Below are 20,813 nucleotides of genomic sequence, written 5' to 3'. Positions count from 1 at the left end.
ATCCCAGAGACTTCCCCTTCTCTGGAACACGCTTCCCATCCATGTGAAGAAGAGCTTCTTCCTAACCCAGTTCAAGTGAAACTTGGACAACTGGATAGAGAACAGGAAATTCATCTCTGATTTGGCACCTATGTCTCTAATGGTTAGAGGCAGCCTGTAAATGATTACTCTCCCAGGCCCCTGCTTGTAAATGTTTCATTTCCCAAGCCCCTGCTTATATTTACCAAGGGTACCAGAACCTGTCAGAGATTTGGAATGCATGGCTTGGCTTAACTCGTTAACACCTGCATGATGTGGAAGGTCACATCTCTAGCAGCTTAAGCACATGTTTTATTCCAGAGCATTTTCTGAAAAAGAAATTTAAAAACCATAAGATAAACATGTATACATATTTTGTCAACAATAACAGCTCTCAAACTGTTTAAAAAGCAATGTTAGCAGAAAGAAGTGTTTTTTTGTAGTGGTAATAGTCAGTGCATTCATAGTCTTTCCATAAATACTATAACTTATTATAATGCACACAACCCCCAAATTATATTTCTTGGTAAACTTTCACAAACAAATTGTCACATCTTGGAAACTGTTGTACCTAGGTAAATATTGTTAGAACATTTTTGTTATCCAGGCATAAGCTTCCACATGACAACAAGAAATTCCTCTATGAGTACATGTTTGTTGAGATATTTATAGAAATATGAAAATATATGCTTAATTGTATAATTAGCAATATAAACAAATGAATATAACTAAAGATGTGCAAGTTACAGTGCAAATATAAAAGACAGTTTTCTTCAAGAATATCTAAGGTCTAACTTGATGTCATGCAACAGTTTGTAAGTTACTTTGTTTTTGAACTATCAAGTACATATTGAAATATTGTTTACTGCCCTGTTTGATTCTCAGCTAGAATGTCTTCTGTGTGGAGACATGACACAACAACAACAACAAAAAAAAAGTAAGAAACATCTAGCAATATCTCAGGTGTTATGTGATATAATTGGGCATTGACAATTTTCATACCTCCAACCATAGCATTTCACACCCCCCCCAATAACAGGTACAGTTCTCAGTTTTGAAACTATGAACATAAATATGAAAACATGAATAATAAGTGACAAATAAATTGATTCATTTTTCTACTGTAGGACATCCTAAACTAACAATCTTAGTATCTTTGCCTTTTCCAATACTACCTAGGTGCAGGTCCAAAAAATTCCTGGACACTATACGAAGGTATGGGTGTGAACTGGAAATATGCAAAAATGGACGGGTGCCTCTGGTGGTTGTGGTGGTGGTGGTGGTACTACTGCTAGTCATTAGCCTAGTAGACACCTATGAAACAATGAACTTATGAGCACAATGAAGAAGGTGGCATGCCAATACTTGAATGTAGATAACAGACTGGAGAGGTATGAAACAGTAAACTAATATGATGTACCAACCTGCACCAGTACTGACAGTACCAGAGTTTTATCAGTGAATCTGCACTATAATGTGAATGTTGTTAAAAATGAAAACATGAAACCTTGAGGGGAATTGACCCATAAATTCAATCCACTTGCATGATAACTTGGTTCCTTAACAAGGTGAGTCACAGAAGCACTCATACTGAGAAGGTCATAAACCACATACATCAAAGGAATGCCCTTGCCTTTCCTACTGATATTTTCAATAACAGTTCATTATCAAGGTGAGCCACAGAATCATTCACACTAAAGGTGCCACAAAACACACATCTCAAGGGAATGTAAAACATTTGCAGACTGACAGCAAGAAAATAAATACAGGCCTTAAGGGACTTGAGTCTATGTTGATCCTGGTGAAATTCTCTCTCTACCAGTGCATGAGCAAGGTGAGTCATAGAAATGCTGGGGCTAAACGTATCATAAAATCCACATTTCAGTTGATGTAACAAATTTACTAACTGCAATCCAAACATTTTGAAACATATCAACCTGCAGGGGATTAGAATGAACCACCCACTGCATTAGTTCTGTACAAATCAGTTTAAGAGTACACTGAGCCATAAAGTAAACAGATTAATGGTGCTAGGTTTAACTTATTTCATATTTGCTTGGAGCCGCACATTGGCTTTTATCTCATTTGCTTTACTGATGGCAATATCCTTAGTGCATGACATGGATTTTACTTTATTTTTGTTATAGGATGAGAAGCATCATTTATACTTTAGAGAGACAAGTTGGCATAATGGTTAAGGTCTTCACCTCCCATGCACAGGGTACAAGGTTCAATCCTGATCTCCAGCCAATGCATGAGGTTCCTCTCACTTCCAAAAAACAGGCTGAATGTTTCGAGCTCAAACTTTCCAATGAATGAAGTTGTGGGCAGCAGCACAGACACATGGTGCTCTATAAGAGGAAGATTTGAATAGACCAACCACTTTGGGCATCTACTGTGGTGCGCAGTATCCTCAAGATAGGAGAACACAGATCATAGACTATGAGCCGTGGCAGGGTTCTAGGTGATTCAGTCATGCTGACTAATGTTGCCAAATGGGTATGGGTATTTGCTGGTGATAAGTGAGTTGAGGACGTATGCCAGGGATCTATGCAAATTATGGGGCAGTGTATGTGCCCCAATTGGCCAGTGTGTGCCCACCATAAAGCCCAGCAGCCCTGAGTTAGTAAGCTACTGGCCGGATGGTGTCCAAGTTGCCCATCCTGGGTTACCTGGGATAGCTCTGTTGAGCAAAAGCTGGAAGTAAAACCAATCAACCTGCCAAACATAAACTAAGAATTGCTACACTCAAGCTAGGTTCACTGACATGATGGAGGTTGGAAGAAGATGACATGATGGTATGGAGGAGGCTGGACATCCTATGTATCCAACAGATAAGATGGAAAGGCAATGCAGCAATGTCACTTGGCTTGCGATACAAAGTCTACTACTCAGGAGAAGACCAGGCTAGAAATGGTATGGTAATTGTGGTGAGAGAGAGAGGCTTCAGAAGGCAGTGAGGGATTTCATCAGAATTAGTGACAAACTCATGGCAATCAGACCCCAGTCTAATGATATGACAGTATTCATAGTCTGAGCCTATGCCCCACAGCAGGGTTATGATAATGAAGAGTACATTCAGACAGCAGTTGCAGGATCAACTAGATAAAGAAAGACAACAGGAATTAGTGTTGATAACGGGTGCTTGAATGCACATATCAGGACAGACAGAACAAGCTATAAGGACTGTCTAGGTCTACATGGGTGGGGCAACTGAAATAAAGAAAGCGAGGCCATTCTAGACTTCTGTCTGGCAAATGACTTGATAGCAGCCAACACATAGTTCAGTGAGACAGTCACAAGATCACATACATTAGTGGCCAACATGCAACTAAGGTAGACTTTCTCCTAGTAAGGAAAGGGCACTGGTGTGGAATAACTGATTGCAAAGTCACCCCCAGTGAAACACATAGCACACAGCATAAACCACTGGTTGTTACAATCAGCTGCAAACAATGGTCAGAGAAGAAGTGCTGGTTAAGTCTGGTGAATTTGTGTTTTTTATGTTATGGTTTTGAGTTTTGGTGTTTTTTTTTAATTTGAATTACTGCCAGCACTGATACCAGCGCTAACATGTTGCAGACAGCTGGGTCTCCTGGACGGTTAACTTTGTTGGGGGCTTTCATTTTGCTGATATTGTGAGTGAACAAGAAAAAAGTTCACTATGATGGATCCTTGGAATGTTGGTGATAACCGTAATTCTGACGGGCGGTTTCTACAGTTGGAGAGATTAATGACCAAGGAGGTTGCTCTTTTCCTGGACACTCGACTATTGGAAAAATATGTAAGTCTCAATTTAACTCCAAGGGGGCTATGTATTGACAGGCTTCTTGCTACTCAATTATCCGAAGAAGAAAATGACCTTTTTGAGGAGTGGAAGCAAGCTTCTTTAGATGGTACCTTGAAATGGCTCTGCATTCTGATTAAGCGGAATATGAGAGAGCATGAGAAGTTAAAAACTGAAATTTTGCACCTACAGGACAAGGTGGTGGAGGAGTCCTGTTACAGGGTGCAGATTTCAAAGATTAATGAAAAAAACTTCTAAATTAGTGGTTGAAATCATTCAGCTTCAAAGAATTAAGCTGTTACATGATTTGAAAGGCTATGAGACTGGGATTCTCTTCTCATGGCAACATGAGCCGACACGAAGTAAGTCAAAGGTCAGAAGTGGCAGTCAGAAGCGGCGAAGTATGTCAGCGGCTTCAGCTGAATACAATGTTTCAAAAAATGTAACATTTGCTGTATCTTCAACTTCTTTAGCTTCGGAGACTGAGGGCATTAATGGTAGTTCAGTTTCTCCTACCACTGATCATTCCTTTCAGGTCAATAAATCTTGTCGGGGAAGAAACAGCAGAAAGGGAAGAAATCATTTTAAATAACAAAGAGGTGTGTGAGTATAATGTACGGAGATTACAAATTGTGAATTTGTCCAGTCTCAGCCTTACTAATGATATGAAGGCTGTTTTGTCAAAAGGTAGTAAATTTATTCCTACATGTTATCCCTCTTTTGCTGATTTATATCTAGAGTTAAAGGCATTTAGTAGAAAATTGTTTTTAAAAGTTCACTTTCATAGAAATGCTGTTAATTTTTCTGAAATTCCTACTGTAAATAACTCTAATTTTGGTGACGATTTTGATGATGACTTATTAAATATGTCCTTATATGACTATGATGATGCTGGAATCTTTGATGTGGAAGGGGTGGTGGATAGTTTAAGCTGTTATCAGACTGGATGTGGAAAATTACTGCTACCACATTTAACAACTGATAAACAATTTACGCCTGTTATTAATGTGCCTGCCATTTCTTTGTTCATTAGGATTTTGTTTAAAGAAATTTCTATGACACTTGTTAAGATTTTGGGGAAAATGAAATGTTATAATTTGAGCAAAAATGAATGGCTTGCTTTACAGAGTCTTAGAAAACAGAAGACTAACTTTATATTCAAATGTGCTGACAAAGGTGGCAAATGGGTTATATTTTACAAAGAAAAATACTGTGAGATGGTAGATGAATTATTGAAAAATGTGGATGAATATAAAAGTTTATCAAGGGACCCTGTAATGGAATATAATGATGAACTCTTGGCTTTATTAGAAAGAGGGGAATGTCTTGGTTTCTTTGATCACAAGGATGTGTGTAAATTACATATAAAGAAACCCATGACACCTGTTTTATATGCCTTGCCTAAAGTGCATAAGTGTTTGCTCAATCAGACCTATTGTTTTGGGGGTGGGCTCCTTTTTAAATAATATTAACATTTTCCTGGATTTTCATTTAAAAACACATTTGAAGAAGGTTGTGGCACATATTTCTAATACTCAAGATTTGTTAGATGAATTGTCAAATATTCAATGGCAAAATGATTACTATTGGGTGACCATTGATGTAAAATCATTATATACTAATATTGGTCTCAGATGGGGCCTAGAATCAGTTATGGATATGCTGGGTGATGGGCCTAGAACCACCTTTTTGATTAATTTGCTTGAGTTTTGTTTAACTCATATTTTTCTTTTAATGATGAATTTTTTCTGCAGTTGAAGGGTACGGCTATGGGGGCTGCTTTGGCACCCTCATATTCCATTATATATAAGGGATTTTTTGAAAAGAAATTTGTTTATCCTACTTTATTTTTTAGGAACAATGTCTTGCTATATAAACGTTTCATAGATGATCTCATTCTCATTTGTAAGGGTGATGTTAATGATTCTCTTGATTTTTTTGAAATCCTTAATATTAATGAGCATGGTTTAACCTTTTCCTATGAGCTAAACAGGGAAAGCATTAATTTTTTGGATGTAACCCTATATAGGGTTGGTGAAACTATTGGATATAAACCATATAGAAAACCAACTTCAGTGAATATGTTCTTAGATGCCACTAGTATGCATCCTGGACATTTGTTGAATTCTTTACCATATGGTGAATTTAAAAGGATTTATAATCATACTAGTGACATCAATGAAAGAACCAATGAATTGGATAAGGTTCTGTTAAGACTAAGAGAAAGAGGTTATGATGAGGCTCATTCATTGGGATGTAAACAAAAAGTACTTGGAAATACTAATGATAGATCACACACATTAGCTATGAATAATAAATCTGAAGGTAGAATACATAATACAAAGGTTGCTGATGATGACATGAAGCTCTTTTACCTCACAAGGTTTTCTCCGTTTTCTAGTGAGTCGATTCAAATAGTGAGGAAATATTGGCATATTGTAAATGAAGATGAAGCCATAGGTCATTTGTTTCCGGAACACATTACTTTTTCCTTTAAGAGGGGAAAAATTTAAAAGAGTTATTAAATCATAATTTTGTAAAGGGGAACAAAAACCTTTTGCCTTTTGACACTTTTTCATGTGGTCATTGCAGCATTTCTGATAGAATTATGAATTTAAATACTATTAATGGCAAGATATTTGTTCCTAGGTTCTTTTCCAACTGCAGATCAACAGGGATGGTATATATCCTGGGCTGTTCTTGTACTGATGTTTGGTACATAGGACAAACCAAACGTATGGTTAGGATACGGATCCTAGAACATCTTAGAGATATTAGGAATAATAATGAAGTGAGCCCTATTGCAAAACATTTCCATGAGAGACATGGTGATTCCCCTAGTAGTTTGAAATTTTGTGTACTTGGGAGGCCCTTTTTGTCTAGAGGAGGTGACTCTGTGACAAAACTGTTAGAGTTAGAAACTAGAATGATTTTAAAGTTTAATACTTTAAAGCCTTTTGGTTTGAATCAGGAATTGGGTATTTAATATTTAATATTTGTTATTCAACATTTCATATTTATTTATTTATATTTTGTATTTATTAGAATATTTATATTTATTTATTATTCTTTTGTTGTTACTTTAAATGTTCAATAGACATTAATTAGTTAATTGAATTATTGATGGCTGTTTGATGTGATTGTAGTGTGTATATATACTTGTTTGAAAATGGAATGTATTGTGATCCATGAAGGCGAATTGCCAAGGTACCAGATCGCTTGAATAAAGGAAGAAGTGCTGGTTAAGTGCTGGTGAATTTGTGTTTTTTATTTAATGGTCAGGGAAGGCTCTAAGGCAGTGATGGCGAACCTATGACAAGCATGTCAAAGGTGACACACCATGACATTGTGGGTGACACGTCAGAGATCACAAACACCGAGGTACCAAAGACACTGCTTTTGCATTCTTTGATCATGTGAAGTGCATTACATTATGCTGTGCCTGCAGCCAGTTCAAAAACAATGCTGCAGAGGTAAGGAAGTTATTAACCTCAAAGACTATTTCAGTATACTGTCTCGACAGAGTCTGCAAAGGGCAGTGCTGACATTGTTTTCTCTTCATGTTTACACTTCTGCAAAGGGCAAGTAGTCTGCATTTCTAAGTGTCTGCTGTTTTACATTCCTCTCAACTGTGCCTCTTAATTCCTTCTAAAACTGGCAATTTTTTACAGTTAGTAATGACAATAATTAGATTCATAGACTTATTTTACTTCAGAAAATATATAATTGACGTTCATGTTTTCTTTCAGTGTCTCAGATTAGTAGTACTAGTAGTTTAAAATTGTCCATGTCTCTTTGTTCTGGATTTGTCCCTGATTCTGTTGAGATTTATTATTGATATATTGAGTGCCATGCTGTTTTATATATATATATATATATATATATATATATATATATATATATATATATATATATATATTTTTTTTTTTTGGTGTTTCTGTTGAGATTTATCATATATATATATATATATATATATATATATATATATATATATATACATATATATTTTTTTTTGTTAAATTTATTTTTGTTTTGGTGGGGGGGGGGGTGACACACCAGTAGAGTCAAGTTAGGCATTTTCTGAATTTTTGACACGCTGAACCCACAAGGTTCACTATCACTACTCTAAGGTCAATGGAGAACAGACTGAAGACCTGGAAGGTGACTGGAGAGAAAGGACAACATTTCAAGTAATTACTCAGGGCTCTAGCTCCCTAAGAAGAGGAGGAATGGGTAGAGCATATGTGCGGACTACAGAACAGTTATGTGGCTGAGCCAGGAATGGAAATAAGGTGCATAAAGAAATCTGGTGGTGGAATGCAGAACACCTGGAAGTCATCAAAAGAAAGAAGGTGTACAGGAAAAAGTGGGAGATAGAAAAGATGGACCAAGATATGAAGAAATACTGGTTGGCTAACAAAGAGGCTAAGAAAGGATTTGCAACAGCAAATAACAGGGCATTAGAGACACTCTACCAGCTTCTGGAAAATGACTGAGTAGGTGGCACAAAAAACTATATCAGGTTGCAGGGCAAAGACAGAAAGATAAAGAAGATAGTCAGACATGCTTCATAAGGGATGCCAGGAACAACCTGCTCACTAGTTCACAGAACATCAAGGGCAGATGGAAGGAGTACTTCCAGTAGCTTTTGAATGAAAATAACCCCACAGAGTCTGTACCGCTCCAGACGCAGCCTATGATGAGAGAAGAAAAGGAACCCACCAAAGAAAAAGTGAGAACAGCACTAAGGAATCTTGCAGGGGTACCCAATTATACTGAGTGAATTTAATGTTAATACAAACAGCCAGGCTTTCAGGAGTGGTCACAGTGTCACCAATAGATATCAGTACTCTCAAAGGTTAAAATATTTTCTGAAGGACCAGTCACAATGAAAAGTTTAAATATACTTAATGATAAATAATAAAAGGACATGAAAATATGAAATATCTATTTACAATAAACACCAGAGTTTCAGTCACAGGAAATCTTAGAAAAACACAGGTGGACAGGTTCATACAGTTACAGAAAAACAATACTTAACTAATCTCACTATATTTTCCTGACTGATCTAAAGAACTATTATTCCCTGGTTACTTATTAAGCAAGGCAAGATGAAGTAGGTGAGAGATCCTTCTTTGTCAGGTTACAAAAACAGAGTGGCATGAGACTTCAGATTCACCTAGTATTAATATATTATGTTTAGTGATGGATTACAGAATGACATCACATACTTCTGGTTATCTGACGTCTGGTTCCCATGCAACCTGTCATTGCCAGAAACTGTCAGGATTTAGGACCTATGTGTCAATAACACACACACACACACAGGCCCTTGCTAAGATCTGCTGCAGCTCCTGAAAGTCATAAAACTATTTCAAACCTCCATCCTTCCAGAGTAGCAATTAGTCCACCCCAATGACAATGCAGGAAGCTTCCTAGTGCAGACTTTTTGTCTCTGGCTACATTGAGAACTGTACGATAACGTCTTTATGGCCTAGGCCCAGTAATTTAATTTCAGAACATTTTCAAAATTTGAGATTAACCTCATCTCTTTCCATATCTTCTGTTAAAACATATACAGTTAAACAGTTACAGTTGGGGAGAGACTATACTTCACAAGTCACAGGAGCATGGTCTCCCTGTGGCTAATGTAAGCATCTAATTTCCTGTCCATTATCTGCCCCACAAGCTGTGCCAGCTCCTGATGGGTGAGAAGAGTGTCACCTCTACTTACACTTGCAGGTACCACTGTATTGCTGTACTGCCCTTTGGTGCATATCTATATGGCACAGGTGTTGCAGGTAGGGCAAGAGGTATGGAGGCAGCTGTGGCAAGCTGGGACCCAGATATGGTGGGTGCCTCTGGCGATGATAGTGGTAGTGTAGTGGCACTCATGCTGCCACCTGTGGTGGGATGACAGGCCTTGCTGGTGAGAGAGTAGCAGTTTGCTGTACAGCTGCATATAATAATAACAAAAAAATAGAATAAGTAAATATGTGAACAAAAATGGATAGTGACAATGAGAGTGGGGAAAGAGAAATACAAACACAATGAAAAGTGCATTCTTAACTATGTTGATACTGAAACAGTTAAGCATAAAAAACGTTTAATAGTTGGACTTAAACAGGATTATCATTAACCTGTTTGAATATTACATAGGGAGCACCTATTGGCAAAAGCCATCGTCACATGCAGTCTGACATAATAGAGTACTAATATCAGGAGATATTTATCAAGACACCACAACTGTTCTAGTGGCTAGTGATGCAATTTCAGTTGACAATAATAAAACTGTACTTATACAAAAACAAGCATACTGATCACACAATAAATATGCCTTTCCCAGGAGATAGACAAAAGATAGAGACTTTGTAAGTTGTGAAATGCTCATTAAACCATGACTGGCAGATTTTACTTATGTGGACCATGTAGTGGTGTATTAGTATTAGTGAGACAACATATTTAGTTTCCATGACAACAGGACTTTTTTGGGTGGGTGGACTACAGTCATCCTAAGAATATCAGAGCACACAGACAACAAAATGATCCACTTGACTTTCTATAAAGGAGAAGGCATGCAAAAGTGTGCTTCTGACATTAAACAGTCATCCTATTTACAGCTGGGCTATGCCAGTACTGGCAAATGTAGAACTGCTGTATAAAAGTCAGGCATAATTATTTTATGTCTACAACTATTACTATAAAACAGATTTGTTATGACAGTTTATGTATTCTCACCCCAGCTGTCTCTTAGGAGTGCTAGGTTTATCCTGTGCATCTATTCCTTTCTATTTCTGCAGGGGATGGAGATATAAAATGGCATAATGAAAACAAATTGTGTGGCGGTATGCACCGGCAGGTTATTTGGTTATACATACAATACTGAGGTGGTGCCTGTTCCTTAATTTCATCCACCTATCATCAAAAAAGGTCAAGCTTTCATCAACTTATGTCACCATAGTGGTGGTGGCACTGTTCTGTCATATGTGGGATGCCAGTAGCACAGCTGACAGCCTTGGTCAAACTATTCCAGGCTTGAGCTTTATACTGTGACCTGGTATAGCCCCCTGCAGGAGCCTTCAGCTGTGCTGCTTACAGAGAATGTCCATGAAAATCTTGGACACCACCTCACCCCAACCTCTAAAAGAAGCATAACCCTCACTTTCTCTAGCCATAATGTCTCATTTCAAAGATCACAGGAAAATGGCCAAGAATTGGCACCCAAAACAATTCCTGTGTGTCCCATTATCTGTGTAATAACTGGCATCTCATTTCTGCAATGGATAGAAAACTAATAGAATATATGTATTGCATTATTATAGGATGGCACTTTAAGGTGTGAAACATGTCAGTCCTATATCCCTCTGTATGCTGCTAAGAATACATGCTCTACTGCAACTCTATCTTCAGATGGTTAATTATGGGATGACAATTCTCCCCACCCTGATATAACTGGCTTTCTGTGCATGCAAGGAGCTGTCCACAGGTACTTAGAAATGTGGACAGCATTGTGCAGTAATCTACACAATAGCTATCACGTTTGCTCATTGCACAAATTTTGTGATTCAGAAACAATAATGAGATGAGCACTTATTTATACTGCTTACAGAGGGCACAACTTCAGCACTTTGTGCAGGACTGCTGCTCAGCCTACTGGACAGGTCTAGGGCATGTATGACAGAGGGTTCAGGCTTTTGTGCATGTCCCTTCTCAAGAGAGCTATTGTAGTGAATACTGTAACCTGCAGGATTGTTAAAGTATGTGGGATACACTGTTGTGTGCAATACTTTTATAGTGTTGTGTACTTTGCACATATGTGATTAATCACAACCTTTGCAATACTATTGTTGAAATGATCATGGGTTCTTGTCAAGTTGCATTCCTCCAATTGCTTTGTGGAGGACATGTGCTCAGGGCATATACATGCCTGATATTTACTTAAAGATTGTTTGTGGTTACAGATATCTAACTGTCTGGCACAATCACAGTATACTATACCACCTAGTATGATCATAATAGAGTTATGGTTTGTAAGCCCCATGTAGGACCATGACTGTTAATTCCATTGTTTTCTTTGCTAACAGAGTTATACCTAAAACAGACTCAGAAGTAATGCATCAGTTGGTGCTTCCACTCACAAACCCAGGTTTACAGATGCTGAAAATGAGTTGATGCTAGAGGCCTTCTGTCTTCATGGTAGATGCCTCTTTGCAGTCCATTCTCCCTACCAGACCTTCTCTGACTGAGTCTGGAGTGAAATTGCTATCAATGTTAATGATGTGGGTTATCAGGACTGAAGTTACAATACAGTCTACCACAGGGTGATGGATATAATCCATATTGCCACCCAAAGGGCAAAGTGCCTAGCATTGGAATGGAAGACAATAGGTAGTGGGCAGTCTACTGAAACATTCCTTACAGAGACAGAGAAGTTTCTGGCCTCACTTAAAAGTGGTACTACCTCCAAAAAGTCCCACAGTGCAGTGCTAGATATCAGGACAGAGGTGGACAGACCACAGAGAGTTTCAGCTGTAGGTACTCAAGTATGTAATCCTATATCAGATTATCAATAGTTGAAACTCATCTTTACCTCATAGTTACAGTAACGTTTATAATATCTGACTGACGTATGACATAGAATTACATCAGGGATCCAGGCTCCACATCCATCTCCACGAGGTATGGTCAGATGTATTAATTGTTATCATATATCTTCCATCTTACTTACACTGTATATTTTTGCTTTGGTGTATTCACAGGTGATTCTTTATCTGTCATTAGCACACTGGAACTGCCTTGTTCTGTCTATAGCTGGAGGAGATGAACCTTCTGATAATGATGGTGGGGATGATGGCATAGTCAGAAGGGTATAGAGTGTGTGCAGGACACAGGGAATGTGACCCCTGCATCCCCTCCTCAGAGTATGGACACAACCTGTATGACTACAGGTACCCAGGAAGCACAACCGTCCGAGCATGGACAGATTGATGGGACACTATAGATCAGGAAAGCACAGTGGCCCCTCAGATCAGAGATGTCTGCATCTTCCCTTAGTACTTGTTGGCTTGCAGGTGGTATGGTTGCCACCTTCCTCCTGAGGTTGATGTGTCAGTAGCATGTATAGGGCCATCATGGAGGCACAAACTAGTTCCATCACAGTATTGGGAGAAATAGTTAGGGTGATCCAGGCTGTCTGTACTGACCTGTGGGAGTGCATGACCCATATATGTGATTCACTGGAAAAATTGAATCACACCTTGGACTCTGCAGTGTCTTCTCTGTCAAGAATGAGGGGCCGCCCTCATCTGCTACATCCACAGCTATTAGCAATATGGCTATGGATGAATGAGATCCCACACACAACTATCATTAGAGTTAGTTGAAATATTCTTAAATGGGTACTTTTGCCTTTTATTGGGTCATATATTTTGTTTCACTGCTTAATGGAAATAAATTTCAAAACTACAGTGGTAAAGTTTTGAAGAATGTGAGTTTCATTGCATTTTCAAGGAATGTGAGCTTCAAGGGAAGAGAAGTTAGTTTACTGCTGCTCATGCTAAGTCTGTTTTTAATGTGCAACAGTTTTTTTAGCAAATGGCTCTCAGTGTTTGTGCTATAAAAGTTGAAAGGGGTGTTAGTAGCATAACAGGTAGCATACTTGCTTTTGGTATATATATATATTTTTAAATTTCTCCAAGTCTCTTGGGTTTCTAATACCATGATGGGAATGGACCCCATTCCTAAGTAAAAATATGATTAAAGTTCATGAAATTAGAATTGTTTCAATCTTTGATGTTAGCCAGAAGTACTCTTTGCAGCACCTGCAGTGTGCCCAGTAATGACTCCTTCTGCAATGCGTATGGAGTTACATGTATCGGTAACATATCTAAGCATGACTGTAAAATCTTTCTTATAAGACCCTTTGCTCTTATTACTACTGGAAGTGTCTGGGTATCTTTCTTTCACATTGCCCTCATTTCTGCCTGCAAATCCTGGGATTTTATGATTTTGTCTCTCTGTACGTAAGCACTGTAGTCACTGGGTGTAGCAATTTCAATGATCAATGCTACTTTTGTCTTCTTTTCATGGACTACTATATTTGGTTTTCTCGCATCTATTTTTTGAACTGTTGGCAATGGACGATCCCATGTAATATAAACTTCATAATTTTCTGTGATGCTTTGTGGCTCATGTTTCTAGCATTTTTCAGCTACTTCTATATTATAATATCTGCACAATCCCCAATGCAACAGTCTTGACACATTATTACGCGTTTCAGTATATAGACCTTCTGCTATTAGTATATCACAACCAGCAACAAGATGTGAGACTGTTTCCAATTCTGTTTTACAAAACTTACATTTGTCTGTTTCTCCCACATGTTCAATGAACTTTGCAAACCGATGTACGTAGCCCACTATCTTGGGCCACCAATATTAACCTTTCATCTTTTGGTTTAAATTCACTTCTCCTTAACCATTCCTGCATTTGATCCTGATCAACATGAGGTTCCAAGAGTTTTATATACTTACAACTATATTTATGCATTTTCCACATACCTTGCCTTCTCATCTCATCCTTCACCTTATAGTCTTTCTTTTGTTTTTTGGCAAATTCAGTTGCTGCCTGATTTTTATCTACTTCTAGTTTGATTTCTACTCCAGCTTGACATCAATATGCTTCTGCTAGACTAAGCAGGGAAGTCATCTTAGACTTATTCTTCTCATGTTTCAAAACTTTCACTAAATTTGGGTCTTGTGAGGTTAGCAGATATGTATGCAGTCCCATGATTGCAGACCCTATACATGTAATCAATTTTGAGGAGGCCCATACCTCCTTCAGACAAGGGAATATAAATCATGTGATGAGCATAAAGTATCCTTCTTGTTTTCCTGTCCAACCTATCCAACACCTTTTGAGCCAGTCAGTCACTCCAAAACTGTAGGTTAGGACAGGAAGAGCAAGTTGGTTTAAGGCTTGGACTTTGTTCCTAGATGTCAGGGCTGTTTTGAGTATCAATGCTGTTTTCAGTATTAATTTTAAGTCTTCTAAAATATTTCTTACTAAGCTTTATTCACATTTGTTCATGTTTTATTGTTGATCCTTCATCAGTTCCTAAATATTTATACATTATCTCTTGCTCAAGTTTTTTTATATCACATTTTTATCCCAAATTGATGTTTTCTTGGTGCTGCAGCTTTCCTGCTTTAAAGGTTGCTTTAGTACATTTATCAAGTCCAAATGACATTCTTATATCAATATGAAAAAGTTTTGACCACTTGCAGTTGTGCATTCAGGTCCTCATCTGATGACCTACACAATTTTAAATCATCTACAAAAAGAAGATGAGAAGTCTGTTGTTTTCTGAGAGCCAAATTGTAGCCATGATCTAATCTGTTAAGTAGACAGCTTAATGGGTTAAGGGCAAGACAAAAAAGTAGCGGTGACAGAGAGTCATCCTGGAATATTCCCCTTTGAATTTTTATCCCTCCAATAATAATTTGCCCTTTATCATGGCTTAACTACAAAATGCTTTGCCACTGTTTCAGGGTCACTGTAATGTAATCGATCAGTTTAGGGTCTATCTTATATATTTTTAAGCACTCTTTTATCCATAAATGTGGGATAATGCCAAATGTTTTATAGTCTAGCCATGCCATACTTAGGTTCTTCCCCTTTTCACAGTTCTCCATTATGACTTTAACAGTAAATGACCCTTTGATCCATATGACTTTCTTTTATTACCCATTTATTCTATTGCCATGACTGAGTTATCTTCTAAATGTCTATAAACACTGTTAATATTAATTCCATTGTATAGTTTATGTGTCATTGGAAGGCAAGTTATTAGTCTATAGTTTTAGGGTAGTTTGCAGGTTCATTCTTAAGTAGGAGTCTTGTTTTTCCTGTTGTTAACCAGTCTGGTGTCTGTTTGGGGTGCACATATAAATAGTTCATACTCGTGACTAAATCTTCATGTAAGGATGTTAATACTTTTAGCAAGAAGTTAGGTACTGCATCTGGGCCTGGGGTTTTCCACTTAGCAGCTTTTCTTAACTTTGTTTCAATCTCTCTTGCCGTTACTCCATCCCATTTCATATCCTGTATATATGAACTTCTTATTCTTTCTTTTACTTCCATCCATTTAGCATCTTTGTTCTGTTCCACAGGATCTTCATAGATATTTCTCCAAAATGTATCTATTTCTTCTTTCTTTGGTGGTGTTTCAATTCCTTTTACCTTGTTTCCCAATTCTCAATAAAACGTTTTTGGTAATCAATAAATTGCTTATTTGTATTTTTCCTTTATATTTATCTGCATATCTTCTAAGTTTTTCTGCCTATGCTGATATTTTTAGTTTATTATTTGCTATAGTGCATGACAGATCCTGATCTGTTCTGATACTGTGCATTTCTTTAATCATGTCTATCTTTCTGAATATTTTTGTTGATCTGTTCACTCTTCTATACTCTTCTAACAGTGATACTTCTTCTCTTAATTGATTTATAGTTTTCTCTATTCGATACTTCCATGATGGCATTCAGTTTCTCCTCTCCTTTCCCTTACTCTCCCGAGTTTTTGTGGTAAGACTTTATCTGTTATTAATTTAGCTGCACAGTAATATATCTTCTTTACTTCTGTTATATCACATGAATCTCTGTGGACAATTCTCATTACTGTGTTCATTTGTTTTATCAGACTTCTAACTTTTTCAGTTTTATTGACTTTCTGTATTCTATTTTTTTCATTGATTTTAATATGTCTGTCCATTTCTATTAAATCAAGCATCTCTTCTCTTAGATCATTTTATTGTAAACTGAGGGCACATTGTTTGTTGCCATTCCCTGTAGGCATTCTATAGAAAGTTCCAGAGCATCTTCCTGTGCATCATTCTCTTCAGTTTCATCCTGTGTCATTCATTGCTTTTGCATATGGGAGCTCACTGGCCTATCACTCCATAACATTCACTGCGTCAGAGCTGCCACAGTTTCCTGTTCCTTCTCTTGCTGCATAACTTCAACGGAACATTTGTACTAGTTTCCTATGAAAGTCTCCAAAGTATCTTCAAATGGCAACCGATCAGATGTTTCCCACTCCACCGGTTTCTTCATAATTTGGGGATCCATTGCTCTATCCTGCTGTGATATTATCAAAGTTTGATTTTCTAACACTAAATCCTTGACTTCGCAGGTACTCCATAACCTCAGTTTCTATTTCTTTAGCTTCCTCATTGCTAATCTTCTTTTCTACTTTTCCTTTTTGTTTTCTTATTTTTTGTATTGTAACATTTTCCATGTCCAGATGCCTGTATTTCTCTTCAGATATCTTTGGTGCCGCTCTTTTTGTACTGATTAGTTTTGCTTTTCTTTGTTGCATAAATACTGCACCACATTAAATCTTGTTTTCTTTCCCATGCCCATATTTCTTCTTCAGATGCCTACTGCTCCTCCTGTTTCTCCTTAGTTTGGGGACTCGTTTCATCATGCTGTGATGTAACCTGTGTTAGACTTTCTGCACTAAATCCTTAAGTTTGCATGTATTTTATAACTTCATCTTCTATTTTATTAGCTTCTACTTTACTAATCTTCTGTTCTACGTTCCCTCTTTATGATCTTATTTTTGTATAGTGAATTTTGATATCTCTGGATGCCTTTGCCTGTATTTCTCTTTGAAAATATTTGGGGTTGCCTTTTTTGTGTTGATTAATTTAGCTTTCTCCTTTGCATAAATGTTGCACCATGTCAGACCTCTCTTTCTTTCCCATGTTCATATTTCTTTCTTATACCTTTCAAAAGTCTTTAGAGTTTGTTCTTTATATTTTTGCACTTCCTCAGTTGCTTCTTTTTCCAAACAGCCCAAGGTTTCTTAGTCTATATAATGTTTTTCATAAATCTGTTGCATTAATGAACGCAAATTTTTATTTGAAGCTTCTGACAGTTTTTTTTCCCTGTGGAAGTATTTTTCTTTCCTCTAATTTCTCTCTTTTTGTATATCTTCTGATTGGAAATTCTGGGCTGTTTACATAATAGTAACAATACATAATTTCTTTCTTATCCTCAATAGTCCACTTTGTCATCTTTATGGCTCTTTTTGGCCTATCAGGTTTTGTGATTTTTATGGACTACTACTTTCTTCTGCAACAGGGGGGCTATCTTCCCTCTGTGCTGGTCTAGTCCTATTGTAGGAATGTTTGCATGTCTTGAGGATACTACACTTTCATTTTTCCATTTCTGGCACCAGTGTGCCTACCAGGATTGGGCACTTTGTTATTCTGGGTCTTGTTCATCCAGCTATCGTTTTTATTTCATAATCTTCTTCTGTCCATGATATATGCTATTTGAAAGACAGCCTATATATCAGTGTCATCTTGGTGAAATTTTGTGAAAAACAGGGTCCACCTCATGAAGGTACTCACCAAGACTTGAAGATGAATTCAATTCCAGCAATACTACTCTCCTTTGTTTTCTGACTTATCTCTCCATTCTTGAGTGTGTTGTCCTTTGGATGAGATGTAAAACCGAGGTCCCAACTGTCTGCATTAATGGTAAGTGCTGTGAGATCTTTTACATCCATCTGAGGTATCGAAAAGAGTAGGGGGAAGTTCTCTAAAGCCTTGGCCAAATACCACTAAGGGTCTCCCCCCTGAAAAGCTGCTACTAGCCTAGTGGGACTAACCTAGTCAACAAAGGATTTTAAATTAAATCCATATCTCTGCCTTCATTTCAAAAGTAAAGAAAATATCATACACACTGACAGTTTTGAGCAGTGTTTATGGCAACTCAGAGGGAGAGAGATAAGTAATGAGACACAGAATGTCTGCTGCCAGAGGGGGAGGTCTTCAACCATTCCTCACCTAGGGCCCCATTTGTCCATGATCTGGCTCTGCCTGCAGTACCTGCTTCCTAACTATAATATTATGCAACATAGCAAACACAGTCGGTATTCTGGCACATGTGGTGGGCTCCTACTGCAGGACCCCACCAAATGTATCCAGACAGAGAAAGCATGACTTCAGCAGTCCAAACAGACATGCTATAATTTTTCTGGTTTGTAATAATGCACCATTGAACCCAATGGTCAGTTTGATTGTGTGTATTTCTGATGGGTGCTATGCGCCGGGTTCTTGGATATATCCAGCACCACTCACAAAATGGCCTTATGGGATGTCACCTCTAACAACCATTGATAAAGGTCACACATGTGCCTTATGTGTGAGCTGGGAAAACTGCCTGTGTGGCCTGCTTACACACACACACACACACACACACACACACACACACACACACACACACACACACACACACACACTGTAGATGATACCTTCTGCATTACAAACCACCTATCAGTTATTGGAGTGATACTCTTTGTGGTTCATGTAATTTCTTCCCATTTCACCACATGATACCTTTACTTCAATGTGGGTACAATCTGTTGTACCCACTACCTCTGGAAAATTTGCTATATCATAGAACTCCTGCATAGTGTTTGCTCTGTCTTCTGGGGTATGTGAGAACCACATATAGCCCCCCACATACTGAAGCATGACATCAAGGAAGTGATGGAATATTTTCAAGGCAGATCCCTAATGTACCACCACTGCATCCATAGTTGTACAGTGAAATATCCCTGTAGCTAATACATGTAAAACTACACATACCTTTGTATACATTGGGATAGGTACACTGCACCGTCCTTGGGGCTTCCTGCATGGTGTCCCTGTCCACATGGTACTAGACTACTATGTTGGTGTTGTGGAGGGCATAAAATGTTAAGTGTGGTTGGATGACCTGGCTCCTCTGGAGGCAACATTGTACATCACTGGGCAAAACAACTGCAATAAGAGCTTCCTGCAGATACACATTTACAATGGCTGCGGCAACCCCAGGTATATTTACATGATCTGCATCACATGGCATATGGCAAAGTCAAAATTCTTAGGTGAGCAAAGCATCATTGCATGGAATTTAAACATTTCTGAATTACTCTGCCATCTTGTTTTGGCTCATTATCATATGTGACTCTTCATTATACAGTCATTATCATATAACATGGACAACTGCATTATTTGGCCTAGCCATGTTATATAGCTGGGTTTTCTGAATCATACCCACCCTCGCTTATCATGATGCACCAAGGTTTTCTGAATTCAGTATTTTGTATTTTATATATCATTTTTTAAATTAAACTAAGTACAGATTTGAGTAAAACTTGTTTTTAAGTGGACTAGGATGTTTTTGTAGGGTATAAGTACATATTTTTCTGTATACTATATTTAAACTATAATCCATGACTGTGTGTGTGTGTGTGTGTGTGTGTGTGTGTGTGTGTGTGTGTGTGTGTGTGTGTGTGTGTGTATATGTGGGTATAGCAGGATTTACTCAAGGTTGTTCAGGTTTGATCACAAGGGTGAAGCCTGAGTGATCATTCAAATCCAGCTGTGGGTAAATCCTGTGATAACCACACCCAAGAGTGGAGTATTGCTATCATATAATGACATTATTTAAGAAAAAAATGCTTTTTTTAAATAATGTGATTATATAAGGGCACAGTAGTGCCCTTCTGCACTGAAAACTGATATACTATGGATGCATTTAGTACATGCATCCTAGTGACTGCACAGTACATCAGTGAACTAAAAGAGAAATAAGAGGGTATCTCTGTCGTCCTATGTCCCTCTGAGTGTGTCTGTTTTTATGTTTGAATATTATATTGTGGCATAACTATGATTTCAAAGAACCAATTATGTCACAAGTGGTAATCACTGTTTCTTTTATAGGGGCTTGTCAGCAGTAAGTACACATAATGCTACAATGAGTTAATCAGCTGCCTTGTGTGGTTAGTCATTTGATTTCCTTGGCCTTCATTTGTTAACTGTGTGACACTGAGCAAGTTACTTTAGGAGACATTGTTTGGGGCTTATTAGGAAGTTGCAATAATCTGCTGAAATGTCCTTGTATCTGTTTTATGTTGGGGAGAGGCATTTTTCACTCATTATGTGACTTTTTTT

At 37.7% G+C, this 20,813-nt stretch overlaps 1 protein-coding gene across 1 annotated transcript in view; it reads left to right on the top strand.

Annotated features, from left to right (window-relative positions):
- The window catches only part of LOC122801053 (O-acyltransferase like protein-like), a 676,941-nt gene that overhangs the window by 82,680 nt on the left and 573,448 nt on the right, over window positions 1-20,813 (top strand). Inside the window, exon 3 of the mRNA XM_044070575.1 lies at window positions 4,279-5,158. Coding sequence (XP_043926510.1) covers window positions 4,279-5,158 — 880 coding nt within the window. The remainder of the gene's footprint in view (window positions 1-4,278; window positions 5,159-20,813) is intronic.

The sequence above is a fragment of the Protopterus annectens genome, chromosome 1.part0, assembly GCF_019279795.1.
Source record: "Protopterus annectens isolate FY-2018-M chromosome 1.part0, PAN1.0, whole genome shotgun sequence".
In the NCBI taxonomy this organism is placed as follows: Eukaryota; Metazoa; Chordata; order Ceratodontiformes; family Protopteridae; genus Protopterus; species Protopterus annectens.
Note: the sequence above shows the minus strand (reverse complement) of the source record. Positions and strands in the feature narration are given on the sequence as shown.